The 15,922-nt window shown below is 38.6% G+C and overlaps 1 protein-coding gene across 8 annotated transcripts in view; it reads left to right on the forward strand.

Moving 5' to 3' along the window:
- Positions 1 to 1,424: 1,424 nt before the first annotated feature.
- LOC110838616 (guanine nucleotide-binding protein G(q) subunit alpha) overlaps positions 1,425 to 15,922 on the forward strand; it is a 75,022-nt gene continuing 60,524 nt past the window's right edge. For 3 of the 8 annotated variants that reach the window (XM_087352955.1, XM_087352956.1, XM_087352957.1), the window contains exons 1-2: positions 6,248 to 6,379; positions 6,828 to 7,053. In XM_087352955.1, the coding sequence (XP_087209081.1) occupies positions 6,936 to 7,053 (118 nt within the window). In that variant the 5' untranslated portion in view covers positions 6,248 to 6,379; positions 6,828 to 6,935. Of the gene's footprint in view, positions 1,570 to 6,247; positions 6,380 to 6,515; positions 7,054 to 15,922 lie in introns of those variants that run through there. The other 5 variants (XM_087352958.1, XM_087352959.1, XM_087352952.1 and 2 more) reach the window with 3 other exon arrangements.

Below are 15,922 nucleotides of genomic sequence, written 5' to 3' on the forward strand. Positions count from 1 at the left end.
TCAGTACTGTGTTCTCATACTTGGCTATTGCAAGTAGACTGTCCATATTAAAGAGTTTTGTTCTCCTTCTTCCATGGCCTCCTCAATTCTCCTCTTCCATTCGGTCCTCTGTTAGGTCCGTCTGTCCGAGGCTTTGATCGAGGTTTCGAAACATCTTCCTTTTTACGGTGCAAGGTTGTTAGCCTTGCGACCAACCCCCAACCTGGAGGACCAGGGTACCTCTCCCCCTCGACCAATCTGGCTAGGGACGCCCTACCAGTAGCTCTTGGGGTGACAGGTACTCAAGCCCCACCACCACAACAAGGTGCAGGTACCATTAAGTGGTGAAAGAGTTTTGTTACACCTTTCAATTGTGGTGTGGAGCTTTGAAGTTAAATTGAAGAGATGCAATTGTCATAATTTTTACAGGTGGAAATTATTCATAGAAACGGAAAACTAAATTATACAAACATCATTAAGTTTTTACCATCGCCTTACAGATTAAAGCACGGGAAGAGAAGTTGTCATAATTCTTGTCCGTTGGTTTTTGTGGGATTCACCATGCAGATGGAATGTTTTCCAAGACGTTTGATAATACTCGACTTTTGATGCAGTTCAATCGTAAAGGCCAGAGTTATAAAAGTAGTCAAATTTCTTCCTGGGACATGTTACTATGAAGGTATTTATATCATCAGCAGTGGAACTTGAAGAAACTGGTTCAATTCTCAGGAGTATTGAGCAAATTTCAGATGACAGTAATTCATTTTCTGGGGTGCTGCCTTGTGTACCATTGTATTATAAATTATAATTTGTTGCACTATGACAGGTTTCTCAAGCAGTTTCATACAGTTATTGTTTAGCAAATATCCCAGTCATATGAAGAAAATACTATAATTATTGCCTTAAAAAGGCAGTTACAGAGATGACAAAATATATTTAAGCAGGCATTCTTTTGTCACTGTGACCCAAATGGTTCGAAACTCTTCCTCTGAAGATCATCGTGTTCTTATAATCCTTTAGATTTATGACAAATGGTTTAGAATTTCACACATACTGTCATGGTAGTTGATAAACACTGTGCTGTATGTTGACAACACAGGCGTTCTATGAATACAGGCAGCCCTCGATTTGCGCCGATTTTGCAACCAGCAAGTCAAAAAGTGGAAAAAATATATTTTACTATTATTTATAACGTTCTACGATGTATCTCGTACTGATTCTTATACTAAATCGTAATTCTTACATCGCTGATTATCAATACAAATTATAAATACATATTATCTCTGCAATTACGTATGATTCGTTAACGCGAATTTGCTCCAGTGAGATCGATGAATCGGTAAAAGCTGTTTGTGAAATGCAAACTTTTGCATATGCAAGTTTGCTCTTATGCAATTTCATTCCCGGTGCTTTAAACTTTCAAGGACTAATTTAATCTCTGCGGAGGTACCGGGGTTATTTTTACTACGCGATTTTCTATAGGTCGGCTACTTACATGAATGCAACTATCGCATAACAGCAGAGATGACTGTACACATCAATCACATGAAAGAAAGACACTCAATCGCGGGGACCAACGAATTGCCGATTGTAAGTGTATAAAGTGTATTTTTTAAATTCCCTTTATTTTATTTACGTTATTTCAGAGCTTTAAATGTAATGCCATTATATTACTCGTCAATGTTTGGGTGCTGGGAACGCATATCACTGACTTCCCATTGATTTACATTATAAAAGAGTTTCAATTTACGCCGGTTCGTCCAGGAACGCATCCTCGCCGTAAATCGAGGGTTACCTGTGTATTGTGCTGCTGTATATCCGCAGCCATACTGGAACAACTACAACATGATCTGATGGTTGTTGCCACTGTCAATAACTCTCTCAACAAAGAGGTTAAGTGCCATTCAACTTGCACAAGCTGTCTCTCCCCCCACCCCCAAACACAATACAGCAATGAGTAAATTTGGTTCAGTAACCAAGAAGCATTTTTTTTTCATGGGTGTAAGTTATAGATGGCTCTGGAAATGTTGGCGGAAGAAATGGTCCATTCACCATTCAGCCACCTGATGTGGCTTGTTGCCTGAGAGTCTTTCATTAATAAAATCAATATTAGGACTATTAATGTTTTAAATCTTTCACATCCTCAGTTGGTTTCAATGAAAACTATAAAATGAAGGTTTGATATTAATATGAAAACTACCATGATACATTATGATGTGAGAATGTATTTGCTGTGTGTTGATGGATACAGTTTGGTTAACATTATAATATTTGAATTCCCTATTTTCTTATTAAGCTTTGGTGCATGCAATGATAGTGAATGGGGACATCTAACATTAAAGTTTGTCACTATAATGTAATTTTGGCCCAAACAGAGCACCACAATTACATGAATGTCAAAATACATTTTTGGGAATATACCTTGATAAAATATGGGTTATATTAAAATGAGTGACCCAGATGAAATGTATGACCAGTTCATGTGCATTTACATCACATGAAACATTCCTATTTGTTATATTCTTCTTTTTCTTATACATTGCAGGGACAGAAAACTGTGAGGATGGCCAATGATTCCTTCTTTCTGGTTCAAAATCAAATGCAGAATGTTTATTTTATTTAACTTTATTTAAAACATTATCATACTTATTTTGGGTGGGATTTTAATAAAAAAAAAAGTATTAGAAATTGAGCAGAGATTGATTTTTTTCCTGAGTACTGATATTTTCTTTCATCAAATTATGTATAGAATTTAGCTTTGTTTTGTTAAGTCTAAAGGAAGGTCAGTGTGAAGCCTTACTAACAAAGTAATCTGCTTACTAACAGCGGGACAGAAGACTTTGTATGACATTTAAAGTGTGAGGAAAGTTGTGAGCACCTCTTTGTTAGGGAATGCTCATAAAAATATATATCAGATGTTTGTATTAATTTATAGAATTCTTCTTTGAAAGATGTACTGGTTACATCTCAATATTCAGCACTGGACTGTACTTTGCATTCACAAGGCCCTAGCTGTGATAAATATAACAAAATTAATTATTAATAAACATTACAAATATTCATTCAATGAATTTTCTGGGCATGCATAGGTTGCTTGCGGTGTAGGCTTATATTCAACACTGGATATTAAAGATTCAAAACGCTGTTGAATTTTTAAGGGATGAATCTTGTGTGTTTATCATAAGGTTGACTGTCCATCTACACAACAGTTTTTTTTTTATTTTTGTTTCAGTGTTTGTTAAGAATCCATTACATGTTTCGACCCTAATTGGTCATCTTCAGGTGGTTCTCTTTCTTGTCCTGATATGTTATGATCAGTCACAATTTTTGATGCACGCTTGTTTCTCTCTCCTTCTACCACCAATGCATGTTTCTCCTAGATTGTGTTGACTTCAATTTTGTAGTAAAACTCTTTTCCAATGAAAATAAAGTTCTGTCTGCTGTAGAGTAAGTCTCAAACTGTGCTCCCATCCAACTGTTTGATTTCTGTCACATGACCAGACATTGTTCATAAATGAGAACACACGTTCTGAAAGTGTTGATTCAGGTAAAGGGAAGACAAACTCAGTAGTGTTCACAAGGTTGGGAATAGGAATATTCCGTTTGCTGAAATGTTTAAATGTTCGATCCCACTTCCCTTCACAGCTGATAGTTACTTTCTTGCAGTCTCTAGTTTGCTAGGTAATAAACCTCCTTACCCAATAAACATTATGAGCCGGGATAGCTCAGTCAGTATAGTGACTGGCTACGGGCTAGACGACCGGGGTTCGATCCCCGACGGGGGCAGAGGATTTTTCCTCTAGCCTCTGCGTCCAGACTGGCTCTGGGGCCCACCCAGCCTCCTCTACAATGGGTACCGGGGTCATTTCCCGGGGGTAAAGCCGGCCGGGGCGTGATGCTGACCACTCACCCCCATCTAGTGCCGAGGTCAAGGAAGAGAGGAGCTATACCTCCACTCACCCCAAACGCCTACATGGCGTATAGCGGGACAAACTTTACTTTTACTTTTTTACCCAATAAACATTGGGTTAACTGATAAAGTGGAATGTAACGGTCACTTCCAAGCTTATGCCAGGAACTGCATGATTAACTGCCATATGCTGTCAACTGTCGCTAAATTTACCTACGTAATAGTGCAACTGTCTAACATCTTGTCAAGTACTGGTGTGTGTGTGGTTCAATATACTGAAACCCGCATGTTTTCTGTATGAGATGGGAAATGTGGTTTCACTAGGAAGTGCTGGAGGAAAACACTGTAAACTCCCCAGGATTACAGTTCTAAGCTCTCCGAATAACATCGTAAGCTTTCTGGGGGAATAAATTTGTTTCCTCTTCTGTCTTCCAAGCTCTCTGCTTAAGTTCAATGAGTTTGCAGGCCAGTTTGTTAGAGTTTTCTCAGTTTATAAGAAACTGCAAGGACATTTCACCATGCGGATTCTCAAATGAACTCAGATTTGTAGGCAATGTTTCTGTGAGCAGGACGTTTGTCTTTGAAACCTCAAAAGTCCTTTCTGTCACAGATAGAAAAGATATAAATCTAATATTTCCATGCCACAGAAGCTTCTTTTATACAACATTGACAAAATCACAAAAAATTTCCAACTGTGTAACATGCATGTCTATATGTGGAAGTATTATGTCCTTACCACAAGAAGTTCAATATTAATGGACAGGACATCAAGTACTATTAGTAGACCACTGTGTATGACATAACCTAACATAACCCACACCCACAGTTTCTCTGTGAAACGTTTCTAATTAACTGTACACACTTTTCATATATCCTTTTTTTAATCTTCCAAAGTTTGTTTTGTAGTTATCGACAACACTAAGTTACCGCTACTTAGTGTTCTGATATTTCACCAGGAAATGACTGAAAGTCTAAAGGACTACTTTCATCCCTAGCAGGGGCAAGAAATAATGTGCTATTAGTGGACTGTTTTTAATGTTCTTGTTAGAGGCATCTGTATATACATTGTTATGAAACTTGTCCTCCATAAGTTTCTCAATTGACAGTGGTCATAGAACGTTTTAAATCACTGCTTCAGGGTCAAAATCTTTGTTGTATAACTGAAATCAGTTTTGAACTGCAGGCTTCATTGTAAAACTCAAATCGTGTGTCTGTGTGGTATGCAAACATAGCTCGTTTAGCTACAATAATAAGTTCCTTTCCCGAGGATCACAGTTACAACAGTGTGAACTGTGGTCCATATATATAAAACCATCTTATTAAAATTTAATATAATGAGAGGAAGTGGGAGAAAACTAAAATCTAGCTGGGATGCTGGACCAAAGTCTCCAAACTAGAACTATCTTGGTCAAACCAGGACATACAGCAACACTGTATGGTTGTACAGATGCTTTTCATTGAAGTCTTGAACCATGAGCATATTAATTTTCTGAAAATTATGCACATAACTACGTGGCACAATGTTGATATTGAAAGGCCAATAGTTGTTTCTAATTAAACTGCAATATAGTACATTTAAAGACACTAATTGTATCATGCACTGTAACTATATTTGAATATCAATTTGATTTCTGCATTGTATACATAAGTTCATGTAATCAACATGCAATCGGTTATGATCTCCTCAAAAATACCCCATTCAGACATTTTAGTTGTGATAATTTTTTTGAATATTTAAAATTGTTGATGAATCTTTCATAACAGTTTTTCATCATTTTAGCAGTCTACCTAAATATATTATTTTTTTGGAGTTGTTATTTTACAAATTGTAGGAATTGAAGTTTTAACGACGGTGAGTCTGAAGATTGCTATGTTGTGGGTTGTTGCGCCCTGATGATGGAGGCAGCAAAGACCTCTGAAACGTCGGTAAACATCTACCAGACTGTACGGCGCAACAACCTAGAAGACAGCAATCTACATTTTACAAATTCTTTGTGGGAACAGCTTGAAAATATTTACCGTTAACGTATAAAATAAAGTGCTATTGAAACTACCATTTTTTTAATCCCGTAATACCTACACTTTAGTATTAAGTAACATGTAATTCCATTTTTGAAATGGGCACGGCACGGCCAGACATTTCTAACATAGTTCGTCATGTTCATGTTAACAGTATGCTCCTGCTAGTAAATTTTGCACTGAAATCTAAATTCCGGTATATATATTTTTGTGGAAGAAATGGTTAAAATTAACCCCATAATAATGTATTTATTTAATCCAAACGTGGTTACAAGTATGTTGATTTCTAAATTGGATTAAGCAGTAGTATTCCTACGCACAATTTTGATGCTTGTTTATTTTAAAAGCTTGGCATGATGGGATTTAAACATCTGACGCCATCTTGGTTAGGCGGTTGTTGTACAATATAAAGACGTTTGTGCTAAGTAGTGGGTTAAAGTTCAGTTTCATACTTGATGGATATTATTTTACGTAAGTTGAGTTACTTGGACTTCTGTTGTATGGTTTAGTTGGTACGAATTTGGTAAATAATGTCGTAACCTAAACACAGGCTGCTCCAAGTTGTGTCTTCCCCCCCTGGCACTTCAACATTTATTTCGTGCTTTAATCTTATTAATAAACACGTGCACGTAAGAGCTGCTGGCTTCCTGAATTGAATTATTGTAATAGGATTACATCCAAACGACGTGAGCACTGTCAGGAATATAAGTTGACATTATTGAGCTGAAAACTACATACCAATAAAGGGTTGTGTAGCAGACGTATTGCGTCGTCTGTACCACACCCAAGTGGTGGCGAGGGAGGCAGGCAGTCAGGCGAAGTGGAGCCCTACACGGAGACGAAAAATTGTGTGTGCGTGAATGTGTGTGTGTATTACAGAAGGGAAACCGAGTGCAAATTAATGTTTATTCCTTTTTAGGAGTGATACACACGTAAGGAGCCGTGAGGGTTTTGAATCCCTTTCAAAACGGCACGGAAAACGGCTCGATACAGATAATATTGGCTGTGCAACCCTCCGAAGTAAAACATGGCGTGCTGCCTGTCGGAAGAGGCGAAGGAGCAAAAGAGAATAAATCAAGAAATTGAAAGACAACTTCGGAGGGATAAACGTGATGCTAGGCGTGAACTTAAGCTACTATTATTGGGTGAGTTTTGAAGAAAGTGTAGAAGGAATTAGTGTTAACAGTACCTACTGACAGACACCAGTGGTATTTGGGTTAGGCCTACAACTGGAGAGTCAAAGTCCATTGTCTTCCATATTACTATTTACGAAAATTCTTAATTATGTCTACTGCAATGTTATGCATATTACTTGTATAACATATGTGCAGGAAGCTCTCATGGCAATACATTGAGAACATTTGTATGAAATTGGCTCTTATGGAGTTTGACAGGTTCAGCCACTGGCGTTAGTGTAAATGAAATTTGTTTGTGTCATATTTTGTTAGTTTTGTTAAGGAACATTTTAATGCTACATTCTTGTTGCAAACATAATTATCATAAGCAAATTTCGTTTATCTTTTAGTCTATATCATAGTGTTGGTGTTACCTATCTAAAATTTTATTAATTTATGAAATACTTTAGTTGAAAGTGCCCCATAAGTTTGAAAATGTGCCAAGTTTGGTAGTTTCCAAGCCAGTTTCAAAACATCTTTCGTAGTAGGATATAAGTAATGATTAACAGAATGCACAATGTTCAGCCTTAAATTTACAGTGCTTTTTAGCTGAATGTTACAGATTATGAATCCCATCTCAGGAACAGCTGCAGAATGTGGCATTAATTTTTGTCCAGACATTATTGATATTATTTAAGGAATGTAACATAATGTGCATGTGACAACACAAATACCATCAAGTAAGGTAACTGTGAACACAATTTACTCGGTATCCCTTTACAATACAGTGATCAGTTACATGTAAGTCAGCTATTCATGTATTTTGAAATAGATACTTTGTGTGATGATTGACATCAGCTGTCCCATTGAAGTTGAATAGTTCAACAAATATGAATTTGGCAATAGCTACATTTGATTTCTTTGGTGTAACTTAATTCTTGTTGTACGGAACAGAATAGAATTCATTTACATTTCATAGATCCTTTATAGGCCTAAGCCAAGGATGTAGAACGTATCATATCACAAATACGATACTAATCTCCATTGCTTACATGTTTTTATAATAGTTGATAATTTTTGATTGAGGTAAATTATTGTATGCAATACTCTTTCACTGCTGGCTTAAACTTCTTTGTATTATAATTCAGACTTATTACAGTGGGAGGAAGATTATTGAGTAGTTTAATTCAGGTATGGTAGACTCCTTTTTGATATTAAATGAGTTGATTGTTTGGCACATGAAGGTTATATCTGCAGCTTGTACTTAATATTGCTTATATCTGGGTTTGAAATTTAAGTCATGCACTACAAATGATAATAATGAGAGCAAGAATTTGCTGGCTAGTGGAAGAATATTAAACTTATTAATAAATTTCCCACTCAAGACTCTCCTTTTAGTGCCTTCCATTATTCTAATCATTTTCTTCTGAATATAAAATTAAATTTGCTGCCTTTTGAGTTTTCCTAGAAAATAATTGTGTGTGACATGATTGAACGGAAGTAAGTGATGTAGACTAATTTTAAATTTTCTGTTTTCATGAGTGATGTGACAGTCATAGCAAAACTTGCTGGGCTTAGTTTAGGGATAATGTATTGAATCTGTGTTTTCCAATTTAAGTTCCTGTCAATTTGTAGGCCAAGAAATTCAGTTTCTTCTTCTTCAATTGTTTTGTCATCGTAACCTATACTTAGATTAACACATTTTTTGTTGCAATTGGTCAATTTAATGAAATTTGATGAAAGATTCTCGGGTTACAAGCTGCGTCAGGTGGCTGTGTGGTATCTTCTGCCAAAGGACCAGATTTGTTACGACGTAGCCCTGAGGATGAGCAGAGATTGCTCTTGAAACGTTGGCAGAAGATATGGTTTATTCACCATTCAGCCACCAGACGCGGCTTGTAACCCTAATCTTTCATCAACCTCAGTCGTACGAAAGCTTCATGTTAATGAAATTTGTTTTGTCAAAATTTAATGTATATTTATTGACTTTAATCCATTTGTTCAAGTTAGCAAAGACTTCATTAATGGGAATTTGGAAACAGGCTATTTCTGGATGTGAAATAATGTAATATTGCTCATCAGATTTTCTACACTCTTCAGAAAAAATGGGAGTACAATGGGAAAATTCATCAACTATTGGTAGAGTTCAAGAATTGCTGTGACTCATTTAAAACATTTTCTTGAATTTGGTATACCTAAGAAGCTAGTCAGGCTAATTAATTAGCAACATTTTTAGGATTGCTGTCTTCTGGGTTGTGCTGTGTCGTCTAGTAAAAGTTTATCAACATTTCAGAAGTTGGTAAACTTCTACCAGACTACACAGCGCAACAACCCAGAAGACAGCCATCTTCAGACTCACCGCCATGAAAACGTCAAATCCCACAGATTGAAATATTTTCTGTATTTGATTGCTACTAGATTGATGATTTGTATATAGATATCATGTTTGCAAGATGTCTTGGTGCCTTTAGTAGTCAACACATTATTTTCATTGCTTGGTGGGGAAACTTGCTTAAAAAAGTTTTAAGAATATATTTAGGAATGTGTTGAATTTTGAATTTACATCATGGCTGTTTAATACTGCCTTCATTTATAAGTCTTTATATTGTTTTCTGTAATTATGTTGATTGGAAATTGATTCTTTATTTTTTATAACTAGAAGTTGTGCATCATGATCAGATAGTCCATTTAGCAGTAGTTAAATAGAAATATATTCTTTTCTGGAACTGTCTATAAAAACACTGCCAGTGGCAGTACTGGAGTATTTTTGAATTCTTGTGGGTAAAATAACTATTGACATGAATGAAAGATGCTAGTTGGAAGTTTAGACATTTAAGATAATATTAATGTTACCTCAAGTACAAATTCTGCTGTAGGTTTACAAAGATAATTTATAATGTAAGACTTGAGGTTCTCACAGCGGTGAGTATGAAGATATCCGTCTTCTGGGTTATTGCGCTGTGTAGTCTGGTCGATGTTAACCAACGTTTCAGAGGTCATACTGCCTCCATCATCAGAGTATGAAGATTTCTGTCTTCTGGGTTGTTGCGCTGTGTAGTCTGGTCGATGTTAACCAACGTTTCAGAGGTCATACTGCCTCCGTCATCAGGGCGATGAAGATTTCTGTCTTCTGGGTTGATGCGCTGTGTAGTCTGGTCGATGTTTACCAACGTTTCAGAGGTCATACTGCCTCCATCATCAGAGTATGAAGATTTCTGTCTTCTGGGTTGTTGCGCTGTGTAGTCTGGTCGATGTTAACCAACGTTTCAGAGGTCATACTGCCTCCGTCATCAGGGCGATGAAGATTTCTGTCTTCTGGGTTATTGTGCTGTGTAGTATGGTAGATGTTTATATATATTCATCGCCCTGATGATGGAGGCAGTATGACCTCTGAAACGTTGGTTAACATCGACCAGACTACACAGCGCAATAACCCAGAAGACAGATATCTTCATAATTTACAATGCTTTCTGACTTGGTTTAAAAATTTCAAAATCACCTTTTGTAGCTCTGTGTGTAGCTAGGACAAACATGTTTGAATGTTTAGATGCCAGTGGAATAACACAGCATTCTGTGTCTTCTTCTTTGCAGCGACACGTTACATTTAACTGATTAAATTTCAGATTATTTTTGACAAAAATTCTCACTCCTGCATAAATACAACATGAATTATGTTAAGTATTTGGCAGCAGATACCATTTGAATGCTTATGCGTGTAGATATTGTATTTAAATTTTATTTTCTTCTTGTCTTAGTATCTGTTTTCATGTCACATAGACCCTATATGTTCTCATGATCTATCTCTCATTCTACATACTTCCTCTTCACAGTCACATTTGAAGTAACAAAAAAATTCTTGCAAATGAGATCCCATCTGCTTATGAGATGTAGCCGACACTATGCTGGTCCTCGGTTTTCTTGAGGGAAAGTTTACCATGCTACAGGTTTGGAACAAAATGCCAAAGTTACATTCTTAAAACTTCTGTAAGATGTGAGTCATATCTAGATTTTGTGTCGTCGTCATATCGCATCCAGTAGCTGGCGGATGTTGCAAAATATATGAAACTGTGGCATCTCGGAACTAAAGCTCATTCTACAGGTAATCTTTAGCACAGGGGTCTTGATAATTAATTTGCAGTTAAATTCATGTGTTTATATTTGTACATGCAGAAAAGAATGATGAATGTAAATGCGACTTTCTGAAGGTAGTAACTGAAAGCGGTAACATAGAAATTTGGAAGTAGCAACTGCAGGTGAAGCTAATGTATGGTATGAACCGTATGGCACAAGGTATGAATCAGTACGGATTAATTTTTTCTACGTAGTGAACCAGGACTGACTTAGAACATGACTTAAATGCATTGTTTGTCGCAGAGGATGTGACAAAACAAAAAGAAAATGACATGTAAGATTTGAGGTTTTCACAGCGGTGACTATGAAGATTTCTGTCTTCTGGGTTGTTGCGCTGTGTAGTCTGGTAGATATTTAACAACGTTTCAGAGGTCATACTGCCTCCGTCATCAGGGCGATGAGTATGAAGATTTCTGTCTTCTGGGTTGTTGCGCTGTGTAGTCTGGTCGATGTTTACCAACGTTTCAGAGGTCATACTGCCTCCGTCATCAGGGCGATGAGTATGAAGATTTCTGTCTTCTGGGTTGTTTCGCTATGCAGTCTGGTCGATGTTTACCAACGTTTCAGAGGTCATACTGCTTCCATCATCAGAGTATGAAGATTTCTGTCTTCTGGGTTGTTGCGCTGTGTAGTCTGGTAGATATTTAACAACGTTTCAGAGGTCATACTGCCTCTGTCATCAGGGCGATGAGTATGAAGATGTCTGTCTTCTGGGTTGTTGCGCTGTGTAGTCTGGTAGATATTTAACAACGTTTCAGAGGTCATACTGCCTCCATCATCAGGGCGATGAGTATGAATATTTCTGTCTTCTGGGTTGTTGCGCTGTGTAGTCTGGTCGATGTTTACCAACGTTCCAGAGGTCATACTGCCTCCGTCATCAGGGCGATGAGTATGAAGAGTTCTGTCTTCTGGGTTGTTGCGCTGTGTAGTCTGGTCGATGTTAACCAACGTTTCAGAGGTCATACTGCCTCCGTCATCAGAGTATGAAGATTTCTGTCTTCTGGGTTGTTGCGTTATGTAGTCTGGTCGATGTTAACCAACGTTTCAGAGGTCATACTGACTCCGTCATCAGAGTATGAAGATTTCTGTCTTCTGGGTTGTTGCGCTGTGTAGTCTGGTCGATGTTAACCAACGTTTCAGAGGTCATACTGCCTTTGTCATCAGGGCGATGAGTATGAAGATTTCTGTCTTCTGGGTTGTTGCGCTGTGTAGTCTGGTCGATGTTAACCAACGTTTCAGAGGTCATACTGACTCCGTCATCAGAGTATGAAGATTTCTGTCTTCTGGGTTGTTGCGCTGTGTAGTCTGGTCGATGTTAACCAACGTTTCAGAGGTCATACTGCCTTTGTCATCAGGGCGATGAGTATGAAGATTTCTGTCTTCTGGGTTGTTGCGCTGTGTAGTCTGGTAGATGTTTAACAACGTTTCAGAGGTCATACTGCCTCTGTCATCAGAGTATGAAGATTTCTGTCTTCTGGGTTGTTGCGCTGTGTAGTATGGTCGATGTTTATATATGTTCATCGCCCTGATGACGGAGGCAGTATGACCCCTGAAACGTTGGTAAACATCGGCCAGACTACACAGCGCAACAACCCAGAAGACAGAAATCTTCAGAAAATGACATGTTTTTCTTCATGAAACAGGGATTCTGTTGTGCATGAAATGTACATTACTCATCTGTAGAAAATGTTTGTAGCTTCTCCAAAATTCATTATAGTTAGTGTCACTAAGCTATCTGTTTTAGTTTTCATGTTGTACCAGTGTTGTAGGACAAAATTGGTTGTAGAACTAGGAGAGTATACTGTTCCGGCTCTTTTTATGTGAAATTTAAGTATAGAAATGGTTGACAAGTGACTACCAGGTTCTAAATTTTGCCAGTAGCACTACAGTACAAAAGTACACTTAATCTTTGGAAAGTTCCCCACCTTAACATTTGTCTGCTTTGTGAATCAAGTTTTTCTTTGGGCATTTGTTGATGAAACATATCTGTTTCTTCTGCATTGAGTTTATTTTCTGGAGGGTGTATGATTTGAAGCTTTCCTTGGGACCAAACTCAATAAAATCTTCTCGGGCAATCAGCCAGGTCAGTTGATTACGTGAAGAGACCCACGTTTTGGAAACCATCTCCTTTTCCATTACCAGGGTTCTAACGTGACTGGATACCACAATCGTCTCCTGTCTGGGACCGGTACTTATGACTGGACCCGTAACCAGTCTGAGCTAGTGGGTGGAGCCAAGTACTCCTATTGTGTGGCGTTGCTTTCTTATTGTTTTTGCCGGACTGCTTGGCAACGTTTGTCATGGGTTAACATGCCCAACTCATGGTGAAACCTCTGTCCGTGTTGAAGTTATGGGAAGTTACAGGACCGCATAGACTCTGAGAAGGTTATAGTAAACCTCAATGACAGAGTTTCTGTTTCTGCAGTTGTCACCCTTTTAAGTATGGGTTTGAATTTTGCCCACACAAAAAATCCATGAGCTAATTTGGAAAATGTCATCAGCTGTGTAGAACGAGCAATCCTGCTTCTCTCGATAGAAACAGCAGAAGTGATATGGCAGGGGACAATTTGTATCCTATGGAATTGTAAACTGCAGAAGAGGAATATCTCAGAAGCAGAGTGAGATGTGCTACTGGCCCTATGAAATTACAAGGACATCACAAATCGTCCTGTAGATTAAGGCAACGTGACAGTTACGTTATTGAGCACAGACTATCACAACAAAATAAAAATGGTGCTCGGTGATCTCGTGTCCAGGAGGCTAACAGTAGATCTGACAGACAGAATTGATAGACAGATGGCTGCTGTCATGAACTGACGTTCCAGCAGAGCTTGCAAAACAAGGTGTTACCCCATAGTATGGTTTCTCCTAGATTATACAGTCTTCCCAAGTTCCACAATACCAACATTCCGCTGAGACTGACGGTGAACTATTTTAGCTTGTGTACCTGTTTGCTTGGAAATCAACATTGAAAAATCAAAGGTAATGAGGATAGCACCGAGAGCAGAACCATTGAACGTTGCAATTGGAAACCAACAGATGGAGAATGTGGAGCATTTCAAGTACTTGGGAAGCATAGTCACGACGGACGCCCTGTGCACCAAGGAAGTAAAAGCAAGGATAGCCATGGCGAAGGCAGCTTTCGTCAAGAAGAGGATAATTCTCACTAGCAAGTTGGGCTTGGAGATGAAGAAGAAACTAGTGAAGTGTTACGTATGGAGCAGAGACCTGGACACTCAGGAAGAAGGAACAGAAATACCTGGAGAGTTTCCAAATGTGGTGTTGGAGAAGAATAGAGAAGATCAGGTGGACGGATCGAGTGACCAACGAAGAAGTACGAGGAGAGTCAACGAGCAAAGAAGCATTCTGCAGGCAATTACACGAAGGAAAGCTAACTGGCTGGGACATATTATGAGAAGGAATGGGTTACTGAGTGATATCACCGAAGGCCAGGTTGAAGGAAAGAGAGGACTAGGAAGAAGATTGATACAGCTAACCGACGACCTTAAACAAGGAAAGAAGATGACGTTCCAGGAATTAAAGCGAGAACCCGAGAATAGAGACAACTGGAGAGCTCTTTTTCGGCAGAGCAATGGACCTGTCGTAAGACAGAACACTTAATAATAAAAATAACCTGTTTGCTGGCTGAGTCTACTCAGCCCCTTGGTCAGGCAATCAGCATACTGCATTGTAAATTCCAGAGTGTTTAACTAGAAACTGAACACCATCAACCTACAAGAAATGGACTTCCTGGTGAACTTCGACATATCATTGTTCACCAATGTTCCACTGGAGGACACACCACAGTTTCTGTCTGGGCATGTACAAAGTCACACCATTTGCTCTTTTCAGACAGGTCCTCACCACTATGTATTTTATGTATGATGCAACATTCTATGACCAGTCTTACGGTCTTGTCATGGTGTCCCCTTGCTCCTGTAATAGCCAATTTCTATATGGAATATTTTGAACAACAAGCATTAGGTTCTGCAGAGATGAAGCCAGCCTGTTGGTACAGATATGTGGATGACACATTCTAAGTATGCCCCCATGGAAAGGAATAGCTCTTAAGATTTTCTACGTCTAAACAGTATCCATCTGAACATGGAATTCACAGTGGAAGTTGAGCAAGGACATTTCTGCTCTTGGACATCCAAGTAAGCAGGGAACCAAATGGTTCACTTGGACACACTGTGTGTAGAAAACCTACCCACTCAGATTTGTACCTTCATGTGAAGTCAGAAGACCATCTGGCACAAAAGAGGACTGATGACCACACTCATCTGGCGGGCTAGAAGCATCTGCGGTGCTCAAAGCCTTGAGGGGTGAATTGGAGTGGTGGAAGAAGGCCTTCAGGCAGAACTGATACATCAGGCATGACATTGTTCGTACTCGATATTGTAAACGTAAGTCACAGTTGCAGTGTGTTGAGGTGACCGGTGTAGCTGTGTTGCCATACCAACACTGTGCCACAAACAAGATAAGCAGACAGCTGACTCAGCATAACATCAAAACCATCCACATCCTGGCTAGGAAAAGTATCCTTATGCTGAGATCTGTCAAGGACAGTTTTGGTCCGAAAGTCCTCATCATATACCATATCTCCTGTGAATGCAGCAAGGTGTATGTTGGACAGACTGACAGAATCATTGAGACCAGATGCAAGGAGAACATAAGATGTCTTGACCCACCAGCGGCAGAACATCGCACTGAAACACGACACAAGATCAACTTCAGCAACATTACAAAACTATGGACCATCTTATAA

Source organism: Zootermopsis nevadensis, unplaced genomic scaffold (genome assembly GCF_977971745.1).
Source record: "Zootermopsis nevadensis isolate Lab colony 2312 unplaced genomic scaffold, Znev_1.0 Znev_ptg000021l, whole genome shotgun sequence".
NCBI lineage: Eukaryota > Metazoa > Arthropoda > Insecta > Blattodea > Termopsidae > Zootermopsis > Zootermopsis nevadensis.